Raw genomic sequence first — 24,501 nt, 5'->3', positions numbered from 1 at the left:
CTATTCTTTTAATACTGTTTCCAAACCATTTTGATAGGGTTACCATCAATTTCTAACCTTTGTTTATGAATCAGACACTCTCTTCTCTTCTGAGAAGGGGGTGCCTGGGGTTATCCTATTGTCTTCCATTGTGCTTGGTAGAACACACGATCATACCAATGTGTTCGGCCCGAGCACTTTGGTGCTCGCTCAACACTACTAGACAGTAGTTGGTCCTATCACATTTAGTTGGCTCACAGGTGGAAGAACAACTAAACATAATAGGAGCAACACATGTCCATCTTCTCTTATCTTCTCCTGTTCATAGAAGTGAATAGAACCTGCTGGGAGTCACAGTACCCCCACAGCTGGAGTGCCGGAGATTGCTGACCCATGATTTAGAAAATGTGATAACTTGTCACCTGTTAGCTCCAGTCAAAGGAATTTTACTGTATATAGTTAAAATATAGATAAACTTATTATAATGCAAATAGCATCTTATGAAATGGAACATATTAGGGGAAGAACCAGAGTAAATGAAAAAGCAAATGAGAGAGAGAAAAGTGAGATGCAATTCTCGGTAATGGTCTAGCGCAGACTATTCAGTCATTTGGTATAGTGAGGTCAATCTATAGGCAGACACATACAAGTACTGCTTGCTATAACATTGTGCTCTCAAATCAATAACTAATTGTTATTTTACATATTAATAGCTGTATTTTAGCTTTCAGCATAGTTTTTCTGTATTTTTCATGTCCTCATTTACTTGGGAAAGAAAAGAAAGGAACACATTGGATAGAATATATTACACGTTCTTCAATGCCAATGAAGAATTTAAATATCTTAGATATAACATACCAGAAAAATTACTTAGGACATATTAAGAGCTGGGTTCCTGGAGCTTGGAAGTGTTAGAGTAGAAGGCATTACTTATATACAGACCAAATATTTGGCAGAATGTGAACAAAGAATGCGTTGATTATGACAGAAATGCAAATGTATAGCTATCATCTTTCCAAGATGTTATAGAAATTCAGGGTTTATACAAGAGACATATATGAACAATGTAAGAGCAAACTATACAATCTACATGCAGTAGTCCTGTTAGGAAAGAGCAATGTTAACCAATTTGCCTCCACAAGGGACTCAACTTCCTACATAAATTGCAAAGTGGGTGTGGGAAGAGAGAGGAAATCTGCGGACAGAAATTTCAGATAGATAAGCTCATGATTTAATAATATAAAGTGGAAAATGGAGATGAGTCGAACCACATTTGCAGGAATAGAGCATGGATGGCCATTGAGTGTCTGACCTCTGATTTCCTGGCCTGAAAGAGGACAACCTACACTAATATACACAGAGTACCCATTATATCACTAAGGAATTTAAGGATGTACTTCTAGCATCCCCTAATTCTAGGGCATACAATCACTCACCTCAGCGGTCTACCGTACATGATAATTTCATTGTAATTAATTTTACAGCTTGTCTGAGATTTTTTAATTATCTTAGTCATCCCTTTAATGTTACTTAAGCTATAAAAAGATAAACGATTTGTATACAGATGGTGTGAACAAAGTCATCCCTGTTGTAGTCGATAGACCCACTCATACCAAAAATGACTAAATGGTATGCAATTTTAATAAGCACCAAAAATATACTTCTAATAAAGTGATTAATACACAGAAGTAAATGACAATGTCATAGTAATCTTATGGTCTATATACATAGTAATGCCACATACATGGACCCTTCTGGTGGCACAAACAGTCTATATGTGTCTATACTATATACAGTATACTATACTATATACATCCTTGATACATGTTCATATGGCATCCATTGTGGTATGTTGTGATTTTATCCTTATGGATTCATATAAATAAAATTGAAGGCACATGGTCAGTATAGTACAGTATAGGCATCATTTTACAGTTTTTCAGAAAATAGATATATACGGTAATATGGTTGGGCGACAACCTTACAAATCACACTATGCTTTGCTTCAACATTCTTCAACTGTGGGGTAGTCATCTTTCTATACACTAAGGCCCTGATTTCTGAAGACTGGCATGTACTATGTGGGTCTTGATAGGGCCTGAGCTGCCAGAGCAGGCACCTAAAAGGATTGTCCAGGGTCAGAGCTGAACCCGGACATAAACACTTCTACACCCAGGCAGCCCCTCTGAGTTGAGCATCAGAGCATTTAATGTAAAACAGGCTAGGTAAAGCCCGCCCATTAGTGCCGGTGACGTCATCAGGAACACTGCTAAGAGGAAGCCTCCGCCTAGCAGTGTGGGACGCCTGGGTGAAGAAGGGGATATGTCCAGGTTCACTGCTGAACCCGGACAACCCCTTTAACTTATGAAGAGGCGCAGGCCCTCTAGTTTCTGTTTTTTCCACACCCCCTTGCCATGCCTCCTTTTGGAAATTGGCGAGGGCAATGTCAAATTTCCAGATTTTACTAAATCTAGTCACAATGATGCTTGAAAAGCTGTATAACTCGTTTTTGCGACTTTCTAATGCCAAATCATGTAGAGAAATGATAGAATTCCCCCTAAATCTTTACATTAAATGCATTCAGTAAAATCAGATAATCCTAAGAACATTAGAAATAGCTGATTAATAATGAACACCAGGAATTATAACAATGTACTCTATTTACAAGAAGCGTAAAGTGACTATGGAGTGACTTCCGGGTAACACCTCCTCCTAATGGAACCATGGTGATACTCAGCATTATAACACCAGCTGAGACAGCATTCTCCTAGGTGTAGCGTTCCTAAGGTCTGACCTCAGTATTGGTTGCAGCAGATGAAGTAATGACAATTATGCTAAGTGTTCTTAACTGGAATCCTTTGGAGTCAATACATGGAAAAAACATGGATGAGAAAGTCTGAATACTGCAAATAGGCTAGACAATGTGAAGCCCTTCTTCATGGTTGTTGACCATTGTGATATTTATAACCTGAATTATCCTGTATTACAGTACATTTCCTAGAGAATAATCCATGCTAACCACATCTACATCTACTCATGTTTACAGTACATGACGTATATAGTACCTTGTCAAATATTATATTTGTCTTGCATGATACTGGACAAATCAATTTTACAAAATTTAGCAAAAGTTGGATGCATAGAGCATTAGTCTTCTCTTGTTCCATGAACAGATATTTGAACAGATTTTTAGCTGAATGAGGAACAGGTACCCACTGTACAATGTAAAAATCCCATACTTAAATCTAATGACCACAAAATAAAATCTCCAACCTCCAGCTCTTATAATTCAGTTGAAGCATTTTTTTTTTTTAAAGGGAACCTGTCCCTTCGTTTCTAACACATAAATACCCGCACTGCCATGTAGATACTGGGAATACAAGTTGCTGATCACTATCCGTTCTAACTAAGAATGAAGAATAATTTAGCAACAAATGTAAAGGAAATCTGTCACCAGACATTCATTGTTAATTCAAGCTCACTCAGCTGAATGTAATTATACCTATTACTTAGCTTTATTCTGGAGAAAATGTAGTTCTAACCTGTTAGTGACAACCAATATGCCTTTTTACAGTGGTCACTAACTGGCCTTAGGCTATGCCGCCACCTTTTTATGGAGGTCTAGTCTAAGCGTGGTCTCCTGTGCAGTGCAGGAGCATGAGCACAGTTCACACATGACAGCCAAGCTGCTGCTCTAATTGCCTAGCCTTATAACCCCTTAGATGCTTCAGCTAATGCTAATAGCAACAGCGCATCAAAGTGGTTTAAAGTTTGCTTCAGGCATTGGCACCCCTGAGAATGAGATTGCGGGGTGCTAATAGCTTAGTATAGCAGCTAAGGGCTTAATGAAGGACCCCAGGTCTGCCTGCAGTATATGCCCTATCAGGCCGTGCTGAGTCTGACAGTAAAATATACTGTGCTGCCTAAGCAGTACAGTGTATTATAGGAGAGATTAGAAGATCCCTTCTAATCCCCTTGTCCCCTTGTGAGGATAATAAAGTTGAATTTTTATTAAATAAAATAAAATCTTCAGGTAAAGAAATGTGTCTTAATAGAAAAAAAATTGCAAAAAATAAAATAAAATCCTGTCCACATATTTGGTATCGATGAGTCTGTAACAACTAGGGATGAGCGAACTCGAACTGTATAGTTCGGGTTCGTACCGAATTTTGGGGTGTCCGTGACACGGACCCGAACCCGGACATTTTCGTAAAAGTCCGGGTTCGGGTTCGGTGTTCGTCGCTTTCTTCGCGCTTTTGTGACGCTTTCTTGGCGCTTTTTGAAAGGCTGCAAAGCAGCCAATCAACAAGCGTCATACTACTTGCCCCAAGAGGCCATCACAGCCATGCCTACTATTGGCATGGCTGTGATTGGCCAGAGCACCATGTGACCCAGCCTCTATTTAAGCTGGAGTCACATAGCGCCGCCCGTCACTCTGCTCTGATTAGCGTAGGGAGAGGTTGCGGCTGCGACAGTAGGGCGAGATTAGGCAGATTAACTCCTCCAAAGGACTTGATTAACTGATCGATCTGCAGCTGTGGATCATTGAGCTGCTGATCCTCAATTGCTCACTGTTTTTAGGCTGCCCAGACCGTTTGTCAGTCACATTTTTCTGGGGTGATCGGCGGCCATTTTGTGTCTTGTGGTGCGCCAGCACAAGCTGCGACCAAGTGCATTTAACCCTCAATGGTGTGGTTGTTTTTTGGCTAAAGCCTACATCAGGGTGAAGCTGTCACACCAAGTGCATTTAACCAGCAATAGTCTGTTCATTTTTTGGCCATATACAAAATCAGGGGCAAGCTGCGCCTGTCACCAAGTGCATTTAACCCTCAATGGTGTGGTTGTTTTTTGGCTAAAGCCTACATCAGGGTGAAGCTGTCACACCAAGTGCATTTAACCAGCAATAGTCTGTTCATTTTTTGGCCATATACTAAATCAGGGGCAAGCTGCGCCTGTCACCAAGTGCATTTAACCCTCAATGGTGTGGTTGTTTTTTGGCTAAAGCCTACATCAGGGTGAAGCTGTCACACCAAGTGCATTTAACCAGCAATAGTCTGTTTATTTTTTGGCCATATCCCAGTCTAATTCTGTCACTAAATCCATACCGGTCACCCAGCGCCTAAATACTAGGCCTCAAATTTATATCCCGCTAAATCTGTCCTTAGTGCTGTAGCTGGGCGAGTTATTTAGTGTCCGTTCAAGCACATTTCTTGTTCTGGGTTGAAATACAATTCCCAATTTAGCAATTTCATAATTTAGTGGTTTCTGCTATATCAGAGCTATTTGAAATCTATCCCTAAAAGGGTATATAATATTCAAGGTGCACATTGGGTCATTCAGAATAACTTCACACACACCCGCTACTGTGTATTTCCAAGTCTAATTCTGGCACTAAACCCATACCTGTCACCCAGCGCCTAAATACTAGGCCTCAAATTTATATCCAGCTAAATCTGTCCCTAGTGCTGTAGCTGGGCGAGTTATTTAGTGTCCGTTCAAGCACATTTCTTGTTCTGGGTTGAAATACAATTCCCAATTTAGCAATTTCATAATTTAGTGGTTTCTGCTATATCAGAGCTATTTGAAATCTATCCCTAAAAGGGTATATAATATTCAAGGTGCACATTGGGTCATTCAGAATAACTTCACACACACCCGCTACTGTGTATTTCCAAGTCTAATTCTGGCACTAAACCCATACCTGTCACCCAGCGCCTAAATACTAGGCCTCAAATTTATATCCCGCTAAATCTGTCCCTAGTGCTGTAGCTGGGCGAGTTATTTAGTGTCCGTTCAAGCACATTTCTTGTTCTGGGTTGAAATACAATTCCCAATTTAGCAATTTCATAATTTAGTGGTTTCTGCTATATCAGAGCTATTTGAAATCTATCCCTAAAAGGGTATATAATATTCAAGGTGCACATTGGGTCATTCAGAATAACTTCACACACACCCGCTACTGTGTATTTCCAAGTCTAATTCTGGCACTAAACCCATACCTGTCACCCAGCGCCTAAATACTAGGCCTCAAATTTATATCCCGCTAAATCTGTCCTTAGTGCTGTAGCTGGGCGAGTTATTTAGTGTCCGTTCAAGCACATTTCTTGTTCTGGGTTGAAATACAATTCCCAATTTAGCAATTTCATAATTTAGTGGTTTCTGCTATATCAGAGCTATTTGAAATCTATCCCTAAAAGGGTATATAATATTCAAGGTGCACATTGGGTCATTCAGAATAACTTCACACACACCCGCTACTGTGTATTTCCAAGTCTAATTCTGGCACTAAACCCATACCTGTCACCCAGCGCCTAAATACTAGGCCTCAAATTTATATCCCGCTAAATCTGTCCCTAGTGCTGTAGCTGGGCGAGTTATTTAGTGTCCGTTCAAGCACATTTCTTGTTCTGGGTTGAAATACAATTCCCAATTTAGCAATTTCATAATTTAGTGGTTTCTGCTATATCAGAGCTATTTGAAATCTATCCCTAAAAGGGTATATAATATTCAAGGTGCACATTGGGTCATTCAGAATAACTTCACACACACCCGCTACTGTGTATTTCCAAGTCTAATTCTGGCACTAAACCCATACCTGTCACCCAGCGCCTAAATACTAGGCCTCAAATTTATATCCCGCTAAATCTCTCGTTACCGCTGTCCTGTTGTGGCTGGGAAAGTTATTTAGTGTCCGTCAAAGCACATTTTTTGTTCTGGGTTGAAATACAATTCCCAATTTAGCAATTTCATAATTTAGTCGTTTCTGCTATATCAGAGCTATTTGAAATCTATCCCTAAAAGGGTAGATCATATTGAAGGTGCACATAGGGTCATTCAGAATAACTTCACACACACGCTTCTGTGCATTTCCAAGTCTAATTCTGTCACTAAATCCATACCGGTCACCCAGCGCCTAAATACTAGGCCTCAAATTTATATCCCGCTGAATTTGAATACAATACATTGGGCCAAATAATATATTTGTTGTTGTGGTGAACCATAACAATGAGAAAAACATCTAGTAAGGGACGCGGACGTGGACATGGTCGTGGTGGTGTTAGTGGACCCTCTGGTGCTGGGAGAGGACGTGGCCGTTCTGCCACATCCACACGTCCTAGTGTACCAACTACCTCAGGTCCCAGTAGCCGCCAGAATTTACAGCGATATATGGTGGGGCCCAATGCCGTTCTAAGGATGGTAAGGCCTGAGCAGGTACAGGCATTAGTCAATTGGGTGGCCGACAGTGGATCCAGCACGTTCACATTATCTCCCACCCAGTCTTCTGCAGAAAGCGCACAGATGGCGCCTGAAAACCAACCCCATCAGTCTGTCACATCACCCCCATGCATACCAGGGAAACTGTCTCAGCCTCAAGTTATGCAGCAGTCTCTTATGCTGTTTGAAGACTCCGCTGGCAGGGTTTCCCAAGGGCATCCACCTAGCCCTTCCCCAGCGGTGAAAGACATAGAATGCACTGACGCACAACCACTTATGTTTCCTGATGATGAGGACATGGGAATACCACCTCAGCATGTCTCTGATGATGACGAAACACAGGTGCCAACTGCTGCGTCTTTCTGCAGTGTGCAGACTGAACAGGAGGTCAGGGATCAAGACTGGGTGGAAGACGATGCAGGGGACGATGAGGTCCTAGACCCCACATGGAATGAAGGTCGTGCCACTGACTTTCACAGTTCGGAGGAAGAGGCAGTGGTGAGACCGAGCCAACAGCGTAGCAAAAGAGGGAGCAGTGGGCAAAAGCAGAACACCCGCCGCCAAGAGACTCCGCCTGCTACTGACCGCCGCCATCTGGGACCGAGCACCCCAAAGGCAGCTTCAAGGAGTTCCCTGGCATGGCACTTCTTCAAACAATGTGCTGACGACAAGACCCGAGTGGTTTGCACGCTGTGCCATCAGAGCCTGAAGCGAGGCATTAACGTTCTGAACCTGAGCACAACCTGCATGACCAGGCACCTGCATGCAAAGCATGAACTGCAGTGGAGTAAACACCTTAAAACCAAGGAAGTCACTCAGGCTCCCCCTGCTACCTCTTCTGCTGCTGCCGCCTCGGCCTATTCTGCTGCTGCCGCCTCGGCCTCTTCCTCCGCCTCTGGAGGAACGTTGGCACCTGCCGCCCAGCAAACAGGGGATGTACCACCAACACCACCACCACCACCTCCGTCACCAAGCGTCTCAACCATGTCACACGCCAGCGTTCAGCTCTCCATCTCACAAACATTTGATAGAAAGCGTAAATTCCCACCTAGCCACCCTCGATCCCTGGCCCTGAATGCCAGCATTTCTAAACTACTGGCCTATGAAATGCTGTCATTTAGGCTGGTGGACACAGACAGCTTCAAACAGCTCATGTCGCTTGCTGTCCCACAGTATGTTGTTCCCAGCCGGCACTACTTCTCCAAGAGAGCCGTGCCTTCCCTGCACAACCAAGTATCCGATAAAATCAAGTGTGCACTGCGCAACGCCATCTGTGGCAAGGTCCACCTAACCACAGATACGTGGACCAGTAAGCACGGCCAGGGACGCTATATCTCCCTAACTGCACACTGGGTAAATGTAGTGGCAGCTGGGCCCCAGGCGGAGAGCTGTTTGGCGCACGTCCTTCCGCCGCCAAGGATCGCAGGGCAACATTCTTTGCCTCCTGTTGCCACCTCCTCCTTCTCGGCTTCCTCCTCCTCTTCTTCCACCTGCTCATCCAGTCAGCCACACACCTTCACCACCAACTTCAGCACAGCCCGGGGTAAACGTCAGCAGGCCATTCTGAAACTCATATGTTTGGGGGACAGGCCCCACACCGCACAGGAGTTGTGGCGGGGTATAGAACAACAGACCGACGAGTGGTTGCTGCCGGTGAGCCTCAAGCCCGGCCTGGTGGTGTGTGATAATGGGCGAAATCTCGTTGCAGCTCTGGGACTAGCCAATTTGACGCACATCCCTTGCTTGGCGCATGTGCTGAATTTGGTGGTGCAGAAGTTCATTCACAACTACCCCGACATGTCAGAGCTGCTGCATAAAGTGCGGGCCGTCTGTTCGCGCTTCCGGCGTTCACATCCTGCTGCTGCTCGCCTGTCTGCGCTACAGCGTAACTTCGGCCTTCCCGCTCACCGCCTCATATGCGACGTGCCCACCAGGTGGAACTCCACCTTGCACATGCTGGACAGACTGTGCGAGCAGCAGCAGGCCATAGTGGAGTTTCAGCTGCAGCACGCACGGGTCAGTCGCACTACAGAACAGCACCACTTCACCACCAATGACTGGGCCTCCATGCGAGACCTGTGTGCCCTGTTGCGCTGTTTCGAGTACTCCACCAACATGGCCAGTGGCGATGACACCGTTATCAGCGTTACAATACCACTTCTATGTCTCCTTGAGAAAACACTTAGGGCGATGATGGAAGAGGAGGTGGCCCAGGAGGAGGAGGAGGAGGAGGAGGAAGAGGGGTCATTTTTAGCACTTTCAGGCCAGTCTCTTCGAAGTGACTCAGAGGGAGGTTTTTGGCAACAGCAGAGGCCAGGTACAAATGTGGCCAGCCAGGGCCCACTACTGGAGGACGAGGAGGACGAGGATGAGGAGGAGGTGGAGGAGGATGAGGATGAAGCATGGTCACAGCGGGGTGGCACCCAACGCAGCTCGGGTCCATCACTGGTGCGTGGCTGGGGGGAAAGGCAGGACGATGACGATACGCCTCCCACAGAGGACAGCTTGTCCTTACCCCTGGGCAGCCTGGCACACATGAGCGACTACATGCTGCAGTGCCTGCGCAACGACAGCAGAGTTGCCCACATTTTAACCTGTGCGGACTACTGGGTTGCCACCCTGCTGGATCCACGCTACAAAGACAATGTGCCCACCTTACTTCCTGCACTGGAGCGTGATAGGAAGATGCGCGAGTACAAGCGCACGTTGGTAGACGCGCTACTGAGAGCATTCCCAAATGTCACAGGGGAACAAGTGGAAGCCCAAGGCCAAGGCAGAGGAGGAGCAAGAGGTCGCCAAGGCAGCTGTGTCACGGCCAGCTCCTCTGAGGGCAGGGTTAGCATGGCAGAGATGTGGAAAACTTTTGTCAACACGCCACAGCTAACTGCACCACCACCTGATACGCAACGTGTTAGCAGGAGGCAACATTTCACTAACATGGTGGAACAGTACGTGTGCACACCCCTCCACGTACTGACTGATGGTTCGGCCCCATTCAACTTCTGGGTCTCTAAATTGTCCACGTGGCCAGAGCTAGCCTTTTATGCCTTGGAGGTGCTGGCCTGCCCGGCAGCCAGCGTTTTGTCTGAACGTGTATTCAGCACGGCAGGGGGCGTCATTACAGACAAACGCAGCCGCCTGTCTACAGCCAATGTGGACAAGCTGACGTTCATAAAAATGAACCAGGCATGGATCCCACAGGACCTGTCCGTCCCTTGTCCAGATTAGACATTAACTACCTCCCCATAACCATATATTATTGGACTCCAGGGCACTTCCTCATTCAATCCTATTTTTATTTTCATTTTACCATTATATTGCGAGGCTACCCAAAGTTGAATGAACCTCTCCTCTGCCTGTGTGCTAGGCCTAAATATATGCCAATGGACTGTTGCAGTGGTGGGTGACGTGAAGCCTCATTCTCTGCTATGACATGCAGACTAATTCTCTGCTGACATGAAGACAGATTCTCTGTTACGGGACCTCCCTCCTCTGCCTGGGTGCTGGGCCTAAATATATGCCAATGGACTGTTGCAGTGGTGGGTGACGTGAAGCCTGATTCTCTGCTATGACATGCAGACTAATTCTCTGCTGACATGAAGACAGATTCTCTGTTACGGGACCTCTCTCCTCTGCCTGTGTGTGTGCTGGGCCTAAATATATGCCAATGGACTGTTGCAGTGGTGGCTGACGTGAAGCCTCATTCTCTGCTATGACATGCAGACTAATTCTCTGCTGACATGAAGCCAGATTGTCTGTTACGGGACCTCTCTCCTCTGCCTGTGTGTGTGCTGGGCCTAAATATATGCCAATGGACTGTTGCAGTGGTGGCTGACGTGAAGCCTCATTCTCTGCTATGACATGCAGACTAATTCTCTGCTGACATGAAGACAGATTCTCTGTTACGGGACCTCTCTCCTCTGCCTGTGTGTGTGCTGGGCCTAAATATATGCCAATGGACTGTTGCAGTGGTGGCTGACGTGAAGCCTCATTCTCTGCTATGACATGCAGACTAATTCTCTGCTGACATGAAGCCAGATTGTCTGTTACGGGACCTCTCTCCTCTGCCTGTGTGTGTGCTGGGCCTAAATATATGCCAATGGACTGTTGCAGTGGTGGCTGACGTGAAGCCTCATTCTCTGCTATGACATGCAGACTAATTCTCTGCTGACATGAAGACAGATTCTCTGTTACGGGACCTCCCTCCTCTGCCTGGGTGCTGGGCCTAAATATATGCCAATGGACTGTTGCAGTGGTGGCTGACGTGAAGCCTCATTCTCTGCTATGACATGCAGACTGATTCTCTGCTGACATGAAGCCAGATTGTCTGTTACGGGACCTCTCTCCTCTGCCTGTGTGCTAGGCCTAAATATATGCCAATGGACTGTTGCAGTGGTGGCTGACGTGAAGCCTCATTCTCTGCTATGACATGCAGACTGATTCTCTGCTGACATGAAGCCAGATCGTCTGTTACGGGACCTCTCTGCTCTGCCTGTGTGCTAGGCCTAAATATATGCCAATGGACTGTTGCAGTGGTGGGTGACGTGAAGCCTCATTCTCTGCTATGACATGCAGACTGATTCTCTGCTGTCATGAAGCCAGATTGTCTGTTACGGGACCTCTCTGCTCTGCCTGTGTGCTAGGCCTAAATATATGCCAATGGACTGTTGCAGTGGTGGGTGACGTGAAGCCTCATTCTCTGCTATGACATGCAGACTGATTCTCTGCTGACATGAAGCCAGATTGTCTGTTACGGGACCTCTCTCCTCTGCCTGTGTGCTAGGCCTAAATATATGCCAATGGACTGTTGCAGTGGTGGCTGACGTGAAGCCTCATTCTCTGCTATGACATGCAGACTAATTCTCTGCTGACATGAAGCCAGATTGTCTGTTACGGGACCTCTCTCCTCTGCCTGGGTGCTGGGCCTAAATTTATGACAATGGACTGTTGCAGTGGTGGCTGACGTGAAGCCTGATTCTCTGCTATGACATGCAGACTGATTCTCTGCTGACATGAAGCCAGATCCTCTGTTACGGGACCTCTCTCCTCTGCCTGTGTGTGTGCTGGGCCTAAATATATGCCAATGGACTGTTGCAGTGGTGGCTGACGTGAAGCCTCATTCTCTGCTATGACATGCAGACTGATTCTCTGCTGACATGAAGCCAGATTCTCTGTTACGGGACCTCTCTCCTCTGCCTGTGTGTGTGCTGGGCCTAAATATATGCCAATGGACTGTTGCAGTGGTGGCTGACGTGAAGCCTCATTCTCTGCTATGACATGCAGACTAATTCTCTGCTGACATGAAGACAGATTCTCTGTTACGGGACCTCCCTCCTCTGCCTGGGTGCTGGGCCTAAATATATGCCAATGGACTGTTGCAGTGGTGGCTGACGTGAAGCCTCATTCTCTGCTATGACATGCAGACTAATTCTCTGCTGACATGAAGACAGATTCTCTGTTACGGGACCTCTCTCCTCTGCCTGGGTGCCGGGGCCTAAATATCTGAGAATGGACTGTTCCAGTGGTGGGTGACGGGAAGCCAGATTCTCTGCTATGGAACCTCTCTCCAATTGATTTTGGTTAATTTTTATTTATTTAATTTTTATTTTTATTCATTTCCCTATCCACATTTGTTTGCAGGGGATTTACCTACATGTTGCTGCCTTTTGCAGCCCTCTAGCTCTTTCCTGGGCTGTTTTACAGCCTTTTTAGTGCCGAAAAGTTCGGGTCCCCATTGACTTCAATGGGGTTCGGGTTCGGGACGAAGTTCGGATCGGGTTCGGATCCCGAACCCGAACATTTCCGGGATGTTCGGCCGAACTTCTCGAACCCGAACATCCAGGTGTTCGCTCAACTCTAGTAACAACCTGAAATGAATACCATATGATGAATGCTGTAAAAAAAAAAAAAAAAAACAGGCAGAATTGCAGTTTTTTGCTTACTCTCCACAAAAAAATTGAATAAAAAGCAATCAAAAGTATTATGTACCCCAAAATGCTTGTCCCACTAAAATCAAGCCCTCACGTAACTTTGTTGGAAGAAAAAGAAAAAAATAATATGGGTCTTGGGATGTGGTGATGCAAAAATCAGTGCGCAGGCCGTCTCCTTATACAGTTGACTGGCGGGGATGCCGGGTGTCAGACCCTTGCAAATCTGTTATTGATGACCTATCCTGAGGATAGGTCATCAATAGTAAAAGTCAAGAGAACCCCTTTAAAAACTACGACTTGTCCCACAAAAAACAAACAAAAAAAACTAATGTCTACATCGACGGAAAAATAAAAAGTTATAGCTCTTGGAATCTCAGGTCATTTACATACGGTTCTCGAGTCATTTGTGCCCATTCACCTATTATGTAAACCAGTCCATATATTTGAGTGGTAATATGGGGCTAAAATAAGTTATGAGACATTCTACTAGACTTGTTTCATAGGTTTATGTGTCACATAGACATTGAGTGAGAAATTGTCATTAAGTATACTGTATTTATCCATAAATCATCGTAAGCCAACTTACTGGGGCAGATGGATTTTTCACAGTGATGCTGGGAGTTGTAGCACGTAGAGCTCCACTCACACCATGGTAGTACTTAAAACAGATCTTAGTTTCCGCTAAAAGAAAAAGAATAGATTAAGCCAGTTACTGGAAATATGGATCATACAAGTGGAACATTTTGTAATAGTAAACTGTTATGCACATCAGTCATTCTTATGAGCAGTACCTGTATTCCGTCTTTCTTTCGTAAGCTCTATAGTTTAGACTTCGGCCTGTCATGCCTTCATTTGCATTGCATGTCATAGTAAGAAGGTATTCTTCCCTAAAGGACGTATAAAAGCCACATACCGTATACATGGGCCCTAAGTCAATTATATAGTCAATGTTCTAGGAACGACTTTCAAGGATTATTATAGTTCCAACATCTGAGCCTTTCCTAGGCATACTTTATGTTGAGAATGAATAATTACGTAATATGGGAAAACTCATCTGTCGTAAAAAATGAAGCAACTTTGCTATTTGTCTTCATTGACAATATCCTTTAGTTTTGTATCTACAGCTCCTGTGCAAACCTATTTGTCTCTATGTAGTCAGATCCTGCATCATAATCCCTTCCATAACCCTTCATAATATTTCCAAGTTAGGCTACTTTCACACTGGCGTTTTGGCTTTCCGTTTGTGAGATCCGTTTAGGGCTCTCAAAAGTGGTCCAAAATGGATCAGCTTTCCCCTAATGCATTCTGAATGGAAGAGGATCCACTCAGAATGCATCAGTTTGCCTCAGATCAGTCTCCACTGCGCTCTGGAGGCGGACACCAAAACGCTGCCTGCAGCATTTTGCTGTCCGCCTGACGAAGCAGCGCCAAACAGATCCGTCCTGGCACACAATGTAAGTCAACGGGGACAATGGCACAATAGAAAACTGATCTGTCCCCCATTGACTTTCAATGGTGTTCAAGACGGATCCGTCATGGCTATAGAAGACCTAATACAACCGGATCCGTTCATGACGGATGCATGCGGTTGTATTATTGTAACGGAAGCATTTTTGCAGATCCATGACAAATCCGCAAAAAAACGCTAGAGTCAAAGTAGCCTAAGCAACAGGAGGAAGATGGAGGGGTGTATGACTGCAGGATAGGACTACACGGTCCTGTTTGTTGTCTGTTACCATGGAGATTCATAGATCTGTATAGAAGCTATAGACATAAAATGATAAGAAATTGTTAATGAAGGATATTTACACAATTGCTTCATTTTTCATTTTGAATGCACTGTAGGAGTAAAAGATGACCTTGAAGATAGACATAACCTTTAAGTAAAGTGCTTTAAAAGCTGTTCCCTATTGATTCTGTATGCACTGGTGGCACTCAGGACTAGTAACAATCTGAGAGAAAATGAGTATATAAGCATAGAAGACCACCATAATGACATGTTAACCCAACCTTTGTTACAATGAAAGGATAAAAACAACTAGATGAAAGGAAGTCTTTTTCCTCTGTATATCCTAATTGACTGTAACTTCACAGACTAATTAAAGCCACAGCTCGGCTCGTTCGTTACCCTTTCCTCTTATCTCACTCTGTGACCCACTGTTAATTGCATAGGCACAGCATGAAAAACTGCCTTTTAAAATGAAAACTATGTCACTATAATCTTATGGTCATAATCTTGTCAAATTTCATTTGTAGAGATATAGAGCATTTTAGACTAAGTAATTGCATTCATACTGAACAATCTGAATAACCTTATAATTGTATAGTCAGAAGAACATATTAAACTGGTTTTCCGGTTAAAATAATTTTTTAACAATTTTGTGCAATGTGGCCCCTGAAACGTAAGATTTATACTTACTGTACCTGCTCTATGCTGCTCCAGTGATCCACACTGCGTTGAATCTCTCCCCATTCCAGTACATTAGGAAATTTGCTTTATGAGATTATTTTAAAGCCCTTAAAATAAACTCATAAAGCAAATTTGGGATCCTTAAAGGGTATTTTCCAGTAAACATTATTTTTAATAAGTTCCTACAGCATGGCCCCTGTAGCAGAAGATCCTACTTACCTGCTCTACGCCACTTTGGTCCTCCATGCTGTCTCAGTTCTCTCCATCTTCTGGTCCTGGCACTGTTTACATCTAGATGGCCATGGGCATGGTCATATGCACTGCTCCACTGCTGTATGTGACAATGACTATAGCCGGCCTAACGTACTGGAATGGGGAGAGATTCAACGCAGTGTGGATCACTGGAGCAGCATAGAGCAGGTGTGGTAAGAATACAGCAAAAATTTCATATTATTTTCTATTTGAAATTATTTCCTAGTTTTGGAACTTTTAACCTTACTGGCCAATTCTTAAGATAGACCATCGATTGGATGGAGTTCAGCTGACAGGGTCCCCACATTTATTGAGAGGATAGTCCCCTTGCAGCAGTGCCACGGCCTCTTTACTGAAGCTCTAGCAGAGCAATGCTCTTGTCCATGGATCAGTGTCTGATACTGGAGCTCAGCCTAAGGCTAGGGCTACACTGGGACTTTGTGTAGCAGTACGACTGATTGATGTTAAAGAGGACCTTTCACCGCTCCTGACATGTCTGTTTTTAATAGCTTCATGCATTCCCCATGTAATAACAATTCTGGAGCATCTATTCTTATGGCTCTATGCCATTCCTTTATTATTTCTACTAGAAGTTATGAATGAATTGCTATTAGCCTTCTGTAAAGGTACAAAGGGGAGGTAACCAGTTGGGGTGGACCCAGCATGCATGTGGAACCTGCACTCCCTGAATTTTATGGTGGCCGTTATGGCACATAACAGGTAGTATTTAGTGTTAGGTTCCTGTCTTACAGAGATCGCCTTGATGTGTGGCAGACGGGCTCAAATAAATTTGTACAAAATGTATTTGCCAAGAATCTCAAATTTACAAAATAAGCGTGGCATTAGCACCAGAATATTTTCTATTGCTACGACATTATTGTACTTTATTTGGTTTAGCAGTGTGCTGTTGCATTATGTTTTTTTTCCTTTGTGTTTCTAGCCAAGGCAGCGAGAACCTGCGCATTGGGATGTGCTGACTGACCCTCTTTTTCTTTGCTTTTTAAATTCCCTGCTGGCAATACACCCTTGCCAGTTATAGGTTTTACTCATTTGCTGTGCTTCCGGTTCCGTTCTGTGCATGTTGGATTGCTATCTGTTTTTGCCTCAGCTTGCCTTTGACCACTCTCTGCCTTGTGATTTGGTACTGTGACTCACGTCTGGTTTTGACTTTGGCTTGGCTTTTCTGACTACCCACTGTCTTTTGATCTGGTACTGTTTTGTCCACCCCGTTCTGAACCATTCCCATATGACCAAGTTTTTGTGTTTTCCTGTATCTGTGACAATGTTTGTCTTGCACTTAGTAGAGCAGGGAATGTCGACCAGTTGTGGACTTGCTGCTTAGGGCAAGCAATTAGAACCTCTAGTTGTCTCCTGATAGGGACCAGTGTTTAGTAGAAGAGTCTCTGCCAGTCTGCATGAGTGACCAGAAGAAGATGCTGAGATGAGGACAATGAGCAGGGAGCCAGCCGGATGATTGAGTGGGACAGCTAGCTCAGGCCTTTCCTCAGCCTGAAACCTTATTCTGCCAGGGATGGCACTGGAGAAGCCAGCTCACCTTCTTGCCTGTATTGTTTGGCATTTCAGTTCCTCCAATAAAGAAGCACACTCGTTAACTGCATACCCTGACTCTCTGGAGTACACAGAATCTGGCAGTATTACATCGCAAGATGCGAATGCTCGTTAGCAATCATCGGCCATAATATTGGTCACTGTAATAAAGCCTTTAGTGCCAGCAGTTTAATTCATGTAATACTGTACTTGATAGGGCTTGAAGGTGGTGGTGACACTACATTGAGGGTGCCTATACACCTTGAATAGCTGTCCGCCGAACATATTTATCTGACAACTATCTCTTCCAATTGACCAATATACACATGGCTTGGCTTGTACTATAATTATTTTAAAACAGGGTAGAAAATGGCAGAGCAGACTGGATATTTGGCCCATTAGCATATATGTATCCAATCAGGGTTAAAAAATGAACTGTTGGTACAGTGATACTGAATGCACTGTATTTATAATATTCACTATTCCTTTGTGTTTGCTGTCAGTGATGTATTGCTATACTATTCTCTTGTATGGTTTATATTTTATGTTTTTATGCTATTCTTGTGTATGGTTTATATTTTATGATCATTATACCATTCTTGAATACGGTTCATGGTTTATGTTGTTATAATATTCTTTTGTATGGTTTATATTTTATGTTGTTACACTAGCCTCTTGTATGGTTTATAGTTTTAATTATCTATGTTGCCTGATCATAAAGCAATTCCCTATTTTCACATTATTAGCAGACATTGAAGGCAATGAATCCGGCCCTCAGCTTTTAATGTTTTCTCATCGTAATAACACTCCCTACATCAAACTATGTTGTAACACATTTATTACACTGCTCATGACAGTTGCTTAATTTTGTTTATATGAGGTCTGACTAATATTCTTCACAGTCGGTGACTGCAATGAAAAAACAATGACATTAGTTCTTGGTTATATAATTTGGTCTAGTTAATGCTGTCTATACCCCTGCTGGGGATTTTTGCTGTACAGCTTAACCAAACTTTTTTTTTAAGTCACCTTGGGTGACAATAACTGGTAATCATTGCCTTTTGTGTTCATTGATGTCTATATAGACACCATTGAACACTTCATTTGCTCTATACCAATACAATGCTGCCACATAGTGCTTGAGGCTTCAGCCTATTAGATCAATCTAACAGGTTCCCCGATCTCAGCCCTGGGAACGCTGCTACCGGAGCGGAAGTTCACGATTTTCGCTTCAGGACTGTGCAGATGTCGTGGTCACATTTGACCATGGCATCTGAAAGGTAAAATGTATGTACACGTACAGCGGAGGTCCTTTAAGGGTTAAGTTATACATGCAAAGCCTATTCAGTTATAATATTAATGCATTATATTGGCGATATTACAATGGACATGTCCAGACCTGTTCGGACACACTCAGGCTGTTACAATTTTGAAACTTAAAATAGATAAACACAAATGTTTTAATGATCCAGACAATTTCTGCTACATATGTGTCAAATACACTACTTATGATCAGCGCAAGAATCTGACAAAGCGAGTGCGTCTTGCAGCTTGGGATGCATTTGTGCTAGTAGTGCAGAACTTCCTTGGGAACAGACGAGCTGCAAACTATGCTGAATTAGTAGACAATATGCTTACAGCATATAAACAACTTGGTTGCCGAATGTCATTGAAAGTGCATTTCTTACATTCCCATCTTTTTCCCACCCAATTTGGGACAAGTAAGTGACAAACATGGAGAGCGGTTCCATAAAGATATTTCTACAATGGAGAACAGATATCAAGGCTACTGGAATCTGGAATACCAACATTATGGGGGACTACTGCTGGTTTTTGCAACGGGAAAATATAACCGTTCACAAACGCAAAAGCAGATGCCTGAAGCACTTTTAACAGTACTGGGCCTTACTGAAGTAAGACTTTTAAACTGAAAACGAGACTTTTTGAAATTTTGTTATTCCTTTTCATCATACATTGTTTACTACGCAAACTTTGATGTAGATCAGGTAATTGTTGGAGTAAAACTCGTTCTGTTCAAAATTATTCAATGCTTTCCAAGTGCTTAATTCATTTAGGCATACTTATGCATAGTAAAATTCTGTGACGTGTTACAACAATTCTGACTTCGGATTTGTAATCCCAACACTCGATTTAGTATAAGACAAATGGTTTTTGCCCAGTAGCAGACTAAATTTTTGTTGTTGTTGCGTTTTCTCTTAGGATTCTAATCTTGGATTCTTTGATCAGTTGTGGGGAGGGTAACTTTTTTCGGGGAATCTTGTGCTTAAGATATCTATTCGTTTTTTTCATAACAGAATCTTCTGAGAAGTTCCTTTTAATCCTCTGCATCTGGCTGAAAGGAATATTGGTTTTCAACTTGTGATGGTGACGACTCTTAAAGTCCTATTAGCTATTAGCGTCTACGCTTTTAAAATGAGTTTTAGTGGTAGTATGGTTATTGGAACTGCTCAGGTGGAGGTATAGAAAAATGGCTGCTCTGGGGTGACATTCTAGCACAAAGTTTAAATTCCAGTTGTTAGAGTTTATATAGGACTCTAAATCCTTAATGCTTCCATCCCATATTAAAATAATATCATCAATGTATCTCGTATAAAATTTGATATTTGGATGTTTGAGAAAACCACACTAGTTCCTAAAAGACATCCATAAAAAGATTTGTGTAAGATGGGGCAAATTTAGTTCCCATTGCTGACCCACTTTCTTCTTTATAGATGGTGTCATTAAAAGCGAAATAGTTATGTTGGAGGACAAATTCAATCGATTTAAAAATAAAGTCTCTGTGCTTGTGGCATGAGAGGATCTGATGGAATGCACATGCATGTCACCTATCTTACTAAGGAGCGGCATGTAGTGCATACTGCGTTCCACCTTGTACTTCCACTTCCGCCCATCTGATTTGAATGCGGATCATGGGCTGGAGGCCTACTTTTTCTTACATTATACCCCCGAAATAGTAACGCCAATACCCAGGACATTCCCCCACTGCCACCAATTCATTGGTTTAGTATTATAGAATGTCCCCATAGTTTTTTTTTGCAAAATTCTCCTAACAGAAGCTAATTGCGTTCCAAGGTGGAGCACAAGACCTAATTATGCCCATACATTATAACTTGGGCGGCAAAGTATCACTATTTAAAGAGACAACGTAGCTGTGTCTGTTTATGTCTGTCTTGCACTTTGTTTTTATAATTTTTTTTATTGCTCCTGAAGAAGGGGGTTTCTTAAACCAACCCACAAAACGCGTTGGGCAGAATCTCCAAATAAAGAAATTGATCTGAAGCCACCACGGATTGTGCTGCCATCAATATCTACCATCTTACGGGCGATTTTGGCTAGGGGGGTATCAGGCTCCACAGGTGTCTTGAGTTTATGCTACTGGCCACCCCCCCAGTTAAGTGAGTTACAAATTGTATTTATTCATTTATTTATTCTTTTGTATTTTGTATCCTTTTTTTTATTATCGGCTATGGGAAACTTATCTTTGACGTAAGAAGGGTGATAACTATTATAACCTACATTACTCTGCAGTAACACAATCTGCCTGCTGATTATATCTACAGACTATCCTATCACTTGGACCTGATCGGCTACACATCATATTTTTATTCTCTAATGAAAGGGTTTGATGCTTTCCTTCTGGGGGTTAAACAAAAATGGAAATGGCGAAACTAATGGGTACAGTACATGAACCTATTTTGTAACGTCTCTGTTCACTCCTTATTAGAGTTGAGCGAACACCTGGATGTTCGGGTTCGAGAAGTTCGGCCGAACATCCCGGAAATGTTCGGGTTCGGGATCCGAACCCGATCCGAACTTCGTCCCGAACCCGAACCCCATTGAAGTCAATGGGGACCCGAACTTTTCGGCACTAAAAAGGCTGTAAAACAGCCCAGGAAAGAGCTAGAGGGCTGCAAAAGGCAGCAACATGTAGGTAAATCCCCTGCAAACAAATGTGGATAGGGAAATGAATTAAAATAAAAATTAAATAAATAAAAATTAACCAAAATCAATTGGAGAGAGGTTCCATAGCAGAGAATCTGGCTTCCCGTCACCCACCACTGGAACAATTCTAGTAAGAAGCAGGGCGGCAATACCAGAGGGTTAGACGGATCGTTAGTGATAGGGATATGTGTCAAACAAGATTAGACGATATGACCAATAAATTTAGAGAGCGAGGCTACCCCCCTGATCTATTGAAAATACAGCGTAATAAAGCTGAGATTACACCACCAGATAGAACTAAGAAAGAAACAAGGATCCCCTTAGTGATTAAATACCATCCCTGGTCCCAGCGCCTTAGGACTATTGTTAATCAACATTGGCACATATTATCTAAGTCCTATCCACGGATAGGAGAGTTCCAGAGGCCACCCATGATATGCTATAAACGGGCAGAAAATATTAGGGATAAAATAGTCCGGGCGGATGTGGGAAGTAATAAAATAGAAAGAGGACAGAGTACTTTATCTACACCTAGACGGGGCACTTTTCCTTGTTTAAACTGTGTCAATTGTTCCAGCGTTATAAAGGGTTCATGTTTCTCCCACCCTCACTCAGGTGAAAATATTCCAATAAGGGGCACGTTCACTTGTGATAGTAGATTTGTGGTTTACATTCTTAAATGTCCATGTGGATTACTATATGTGGGGGAAACCTCAATGAGAATGAAGGACAGACTAAGTAAACACAAATCTACTATCCGTAAACAGAATTTATTACTCCCAATACCCCTTCATTTTTATGATAAAAAACACAACATCTCGCAGTTGAGGTATCAGATTATTGAAGGTGTATCATTACCCCGTCGAGGGGGTGACAGAAATAAATTGTTATTGAAAAGGGAGGCTTACTGGATCCATCGTCTTCAGACAATGGAGCCCAGGGGCCTCAATCGTGAGTACAATGTGTCCTGCTTCCTATAAGGCATTCGGCCTTATGCAATCTGATAAATATATTTCTTTTTTTCTTCAGCGTGATTAATCACTGCAAGAATGGACTATGTGACTGAAAATCTTCGCCAGTATAGAGTAGATATGTTTTTTGCGAATTTTCAATTGCGAATTTTCAGTTGCGAATTTTCAATTGCGAATTTTCAATTTTCAATTGCGAATTTTCAGTTGCGAATTTTCAATTGCGAATTTTTCAATGCGAATTTTTCATTGCGATTATTTGATATGCGAATTTTATTTAATGAGGGAGGCGGAGCTTCTTTGATGATGTCAGTTCCTTTGTGTTTCATTTATGTATAAATAGCTGGAGTGTAAGATGTTTTATGCAGTCTGATGAAAGCACATCTGTGCTGAAACGCGTCACTATGCCATTTTGAATATGTGACTGAATAAATCTACATTGTGATCTACATCAGCGAAGTGCCGGTCCTTTCCTTTGAAACCACCACTGGAACAGTCCATTCTCAGATATTTAGGCCCCGGCACCCAGGCAGAGGAGAGAGGTCCCGTAACAGAGAATCTGTCTTCATGTCAGCAGAGAATTAGTCTGCATGTCATAGCAGAGAATGAGGCTTCACGTCAGCCACCACTGCAACAGTCCATTGGCATATATTTAGGCCCAGCACCCAGGCAGAGGAGGGAGGTCCCGTAACAGAGAATCTGTCTTCATGTCAGCAGAGAATTAGTCTGCATGTCATAGCAGAGAATGAGGCTTCACGTCAGCCACCACTGCAACAGTCCATTGGCATATATTTAGGCCCAGCACACACACAGGCAGAGGAGAGAGGTCCCGTAACAGAGAATCTGGCTTCATGTCAGCAGAGAATCAGTCTGCATGTCATAGCAGAGAATGAGGCTTCACGTCAGCCACCACTGCAACAGTCCATTGGCATATATTTAGGCCCAGCACACACACAGGCAGAGGAGAGAGGTCCCGTAACAGAGGATCTGGCTTCATGTCAGCAGAGAATCAGTCTGCATGTCATAGCAGAGAATCAGGCTTCACGTCAGCCACCACTGCAACAGTCCATTGTCATAAATTTAGGCCCAGCACCCAGGCAGAGGAGAGAGGTCCCGTAACAGACAATCTGGCTTCATGTCAGCAGAGAATTAGTCTGCATGTCATAGCAGAGAATGAGGCTTCACGTCAGCCACCACTGCAACAGTCCATTGGCATATATTTAGGCCCAGCACACACACAGGCAGAGGAGAGAGGTCCCGTAACAGAGAATCTGTCTTCATGTCAGCAGAGAATTAGTCTGCATGTCATAGCAGAGAATGAGGCTTCACGTCAGCCACCACTGCAACAGTCCATTGGCATATATTTAGGCCCAGCACCCAGGCAGAGGAGGGAGGTCCCGTAACAGAGAATCTGGCTTCATGTCAGCAGAGAATCAGTCTGCATGTCATAGCAGAGAATGAGGCTTCACGTCAGCCACCACTGCAACAGTCCATTGGCATATATTTAGGCCCAGCACACACACAGGCAGAGGAGAGAGGTCCCGTAACAGAGAATCTGGCTTCATGTCAGCAGAGAATCAGTCTGCATGTCATAGCAGAGAATGAGGCTTCACGTCAGCCACCACTGCAACAGTCCATTGGCATATATTTAGGCCCAGCACACACACAGGCAGAGGAGAGAGGTCCCGTAACAGAGAATCTGGCTTCATGTCAGCAGAGAATCAGTCTGCATGTCATAGCAGAGAATGAGGCTTCACGTCAGCCACCACTGCAACAGTCCATTGGCATATATTTAGGCCTAGCACACAGGCAGAGCAGAGAGGTCCCGTAACAGACAATCTGGCTTCATGACAGCAGAGAATCAGTCTGCATGTCATAGCAGAGAATCAGGCTTCACGTCAGCCACCACTGCAACAGTCCATTGGCATATATTTAGGCCCAGCACCCAGGCAGAGGAGGGAGGTCCCGTAACAGAGAATCTGTCTTCATGTCAGCAGAGAATTAGTCTGCATGTCATAGCAGAGAATGAGGCTTCACGTCAGCCACCACTGCAACATTCCATTGGCATATATTTAGGCCCAGCACACACACAGGCAGAGGAGAGAGGTCCCGTAACAGAGAATCTGGCTTCATGTCAGCAGAGAATCAGTCTGCATGTCATAGCAGAGAATGAGGCTTCACGTCAGCCACCACTGCAACAGTCCATTGGCATATATTTAGGCCCAGCACACACACA

General features: G+C 43.7%; 1 protein-coding gene across 1 annotated transcript in view; it reads right to left on the bottom strand.

Annotated features, from left to right (window-relative positions):
- HECW1 (HECT, C2 and WW domain containing E3 ubiquitin protein ligase 1) overlaps window positions 1-24,501 on the bottom strand; it is a 227,039-nt gene that overhangs the window by 156,518 nt on the left and 46,020 nt on the right. Inside the window, exon 3 of the mRNA XM_044294350.1 lies at window positions 13,711-13,805. Coding sequence (XP_044150285.1) covers window positions 13,711-13,805 — 95 coding nt within the window. The remainder of the gene's footprint in view (window positions 1-13,710; window positions 13,806-24,501) is intronic.

The sequence above is a fragment of the Bufo gargarizans genome, chromosome 5 (genome assembly GCF_014858855.1).
Source record: "Bufo gargarizans isolate SCDJY-AF-19 chromosome 5, ASM1485885v1, whole genome shotgun sequence".
NCBI classification, from domain to species: Eukaryota; Metazoa; Chordata; class Amphibia; order Anura; family Bufonidae; genus Bufo; species Bufo gargarizans.
Note: the sequence above shows the minus strand (reverse complement) of the source record. Positions and strands in the feature narration are given on the sequence as shown.